Consider the following 2,428-nt stretch of genomic DNA (forward strand, 5'->3'; position numbering starts at 1 on the left):
CACCCCCGTGGCCACGGTGCACCCGCGACCTGCTTCATGCCGGCCTTCCTCCGCAGCTGGAGCGAGAGCTGACCAAGAAGCTGAACGAGGTGCAAGGTCAGACCCGAGTTGCGCGGCAAAAGTCGGCCCGGCCCCCGGGCCCTCGGCCCCGGCTGACCCGCGAGTCTCCTTCCCTCAGGAGAGCTCAGTTGCTACCAAGACCAGATTGAGAGCGAGCTGGAGAAGAGCCGACCCAAACTGCGGGGAATCTACGCCGCCTACGTGCACGAAACGGGTGAGCGCCCGTCTCGCCGGGCGACAGCCCCGGGACGCCTTTTCACGGCGGGGCCCCCTTTTCTCGGCAGACCCTCGGGGCAAGGGTATCCCGGCGGACTCCACGTCCGACTCCGAAGATTGCGACCTCCAAAGCGCCAGCCGTCACCTCACGCAGAACTTCCTGTGCCGAGTGATGCGAGAGGAGGGAGGGTGGGGCCCCGAGGAGCGCGAGCGGGACCACAGAGAGACGGGCCCGGAGGCATCGCGCCGCCCGCCCTCTGTCGCCGACCTCCTGGACAGTTCCGCCTCTCTGGACCTCCGGCAAAGCTTCCGGATGTTCGGCGAGGACCGCGACAAGTCCGGTGAGCCGACCGCCCGCTCGGTCTTGTCGTCCTCGCTTGGCGCCGTCGGTGTCCATTCGTTGGTCCCCGTCATCCGGCGGCATCCGGGCGTTTTGCGTCCGTCGTTTTGTTCTCCGCAGAGGCCGAGGAGAACTCGGAGGGCGGCGACCTGGATCTGGACGGCATCGACGAGCTGGAGATCGACAAGGTGAGTTGAGCAATTGAGGGGCCGCAAAGCTGTTTTCCACCGCCGGCGTGTCGTCGTGTCGTGTCGCCTTCAGTACATCCTGAGTGACAAGGAGGTCCAAGTCAAGACGCGGCTGTGGACGCAGCAGAACCGAGAATACCTGCAAGAGCAGAAAGGTCCTGCCGAGACGCAAACGGTCAACCAAAAGAGGACCGACCGACCGCCCGCTGACCGCCGGACGCGTTTGTACCTTTCAGAGAAAGAAGAACAAATTCGGCGAGAGAAGGAAGACGGGACGTACCGGGAGAAGGTTGGCGCGTCGTCCGGCGGCCGTCGCGGGACGCGGGCGGCGGCTGACGGCCCCGTCCGCCTCTTTCTTTCTCTGCAGCCCGAGACGTCCGAGAAGACCAAGAAGAAGAAGAAGAAGAAGGAGGACGCCGTCCCTTTGGCCACGGCGGGCGAGGCCATCAAGAAGATGTTGGAGAAGAAGAAGATCTCGGCCAAGATCAACTACGACGTCCTCAAAGACCTCAACGGCGGCCAGACGGCGAGCGAGGCCGCCGGCCCTCCCGAAAAGGCCGCCCCCGTCACACCTGCCAGAAAAAGACGCCGCTGCAAGCAGGCGCGCGGCCACGTCAGGGCGGGCATGGCCACGAGCGCCACCGTCATGGGAAAAAGGTGACGTCCAACGACAACGCAAAAAAAAAATTTGAAAAACCGCCTTCTGTCGTCATTGCTCCCGACGGCCGATGTGCTTGAAAACGGCGTCGAGGGACACGCGAAGACGCCGCCGATTGAAATTGCAATTTGCTCCCGGCCACGCCCCCTCCGCCGCCCTCGCGCGTCGAGAGCTCCCGATGGATGCCAAGCAAGGGCGACTCGCTTTCGACCCTTCGGGCGCTGCCGCGGCTTCAGCTCACCCGCGACGTGATCGGCGTCGTCGTCTTAGCGTGCTCCGTCTTTGTTCCAGGCTGGGCCCGCTCTTCTCGGGACCGCCAAAGAAGAAGAAAAGCCCGTCCCAGGTGAGTGCAGACAAGACACTCCTCTCGCCGAGCGGTTGTGACGTTCGGCGCCTTTCCGTGACCGGGCGGCTCGGATGAGCGGGCGGACCGCTGTACCCAAGAGGAAAAGAAAAAAGTGACAATTGTTCTCATCGTGTGGATTTGAAAGGGGAAAAAAAAGCCCTGAGATACCCGTCTCGGATGGGCAAAAAAACGAGACTTGACCTGCGGTATGAATCTTGCAGGTGGTTTCCATGACGACGGACACCACGGGAGCAGGACCCGACGCGGCCGAGGGGGACAAACAAGAGCAGGGCGAAGAAGATGAAGAGGAGCGGGACGAGGACGACGAGTGTGTCGGCGCTCTGCAGCTTGTTCAACGTCAGCGGACGCAACAATCGGCACATTGCACTTTGCCGCCTTGTTGATTGACATTTTCACCATCATTTGTTGTTGTCGTCGTCTAGATTTTGGCTGTTTGGCGGAAGAAGAGGAGGAGATCTTCTAGCTCGGCTCTTCAGCAAACTTTTTGTCGAGATAAGCATGAAAATGTGGAAAGCGAGGTGGCAGATTAAAGACCCGCCATGGAGCAAAACGTGATCGTTTGACTTCCTGGCATTTGGCGCCAAGACAGCAAGCGACGC

General features: G+C 61.6%; 1 protein-coding gene and 1 long non-coding RNA gene across 5 annotated transcripts in view; one reads left to right on the forward strand and one right to left on the reverse strand.

Annotated features, from left to right (window-relative positions):
- brf1b (BRF1 general transcription factor IIIB subunit b) overlaps positions 1–2,382 on the forward strand; it is a 17,290-nt gene extending 14,908 nt beyond the window's left edge. For all 4 annotated transcript variants that reach the window (XM_019884930.1, XM_019884928.1, XM_019884929.1 and 1 more), the window contains 10 exons: positions 57–96; positions 179–274; positions 345–617; positions 737–804; positions 878–959; positions 1,041–1,093; positions 1,172–1,461; positions 1,754–1,805; positions 2,030–2,165; positions 2,252–2,382. In XM_019884930.1, coding sequence (XP_019740489.1) covers positions 57–96; positions 179–274; positions 345–617; positions 737–804; positions 878–959; positions 1,041–1,093; positions 1,172–1,461; positions 1,754–1,805; positions 2,030–2,165; positions 2,252–2,292 — 1,131 coding nt within the window. In that variant the 3' untranslated portion in view covers positions 2,293–2,382. The remainder of the gene's footprint in view (positions 1–56; positions 97–178; positions 275–344; positions 618–736; positions 805–877; positions 960–1,040; positions 1,094–1,171; positions 1,462–1,753; positions 1,806–2,029; positions 2,166–2,251) is intronic.
- On the reverse strand, positions 1,389–2,088 carry LOC109524831 (uncharacterized). The gene is made up of 2 exons (XR_002170021.1): positions 2,010–2,088; positions 1,389–1,895 (listed from the first exon to the last, which is right to left on the reverse strand). It is a non-coding gene; the product is annotated as an uncharacterized LOC109524831 (long non-coding RNA).
- Positions 2,383–2,428: the final 46 nt, after the last annotated feature.

The sequence above is a fragment of the Hippocampus comes genome, unplaced genomic scaffold (genome assembly GCF_001891065.2).
Source record: "Hippocampus comes isolate QL1 unplaced genomic scaffold, H_comes_QL1_v1.1 scaffold144, whole genome shotgun sequence".
Lineage (NCBI taxonomy): Eukaryota > Metazoa > Chordata > Actinopteri > Syngnathiformes > Syngnathidae > Hippocampus > Hippocampus comes.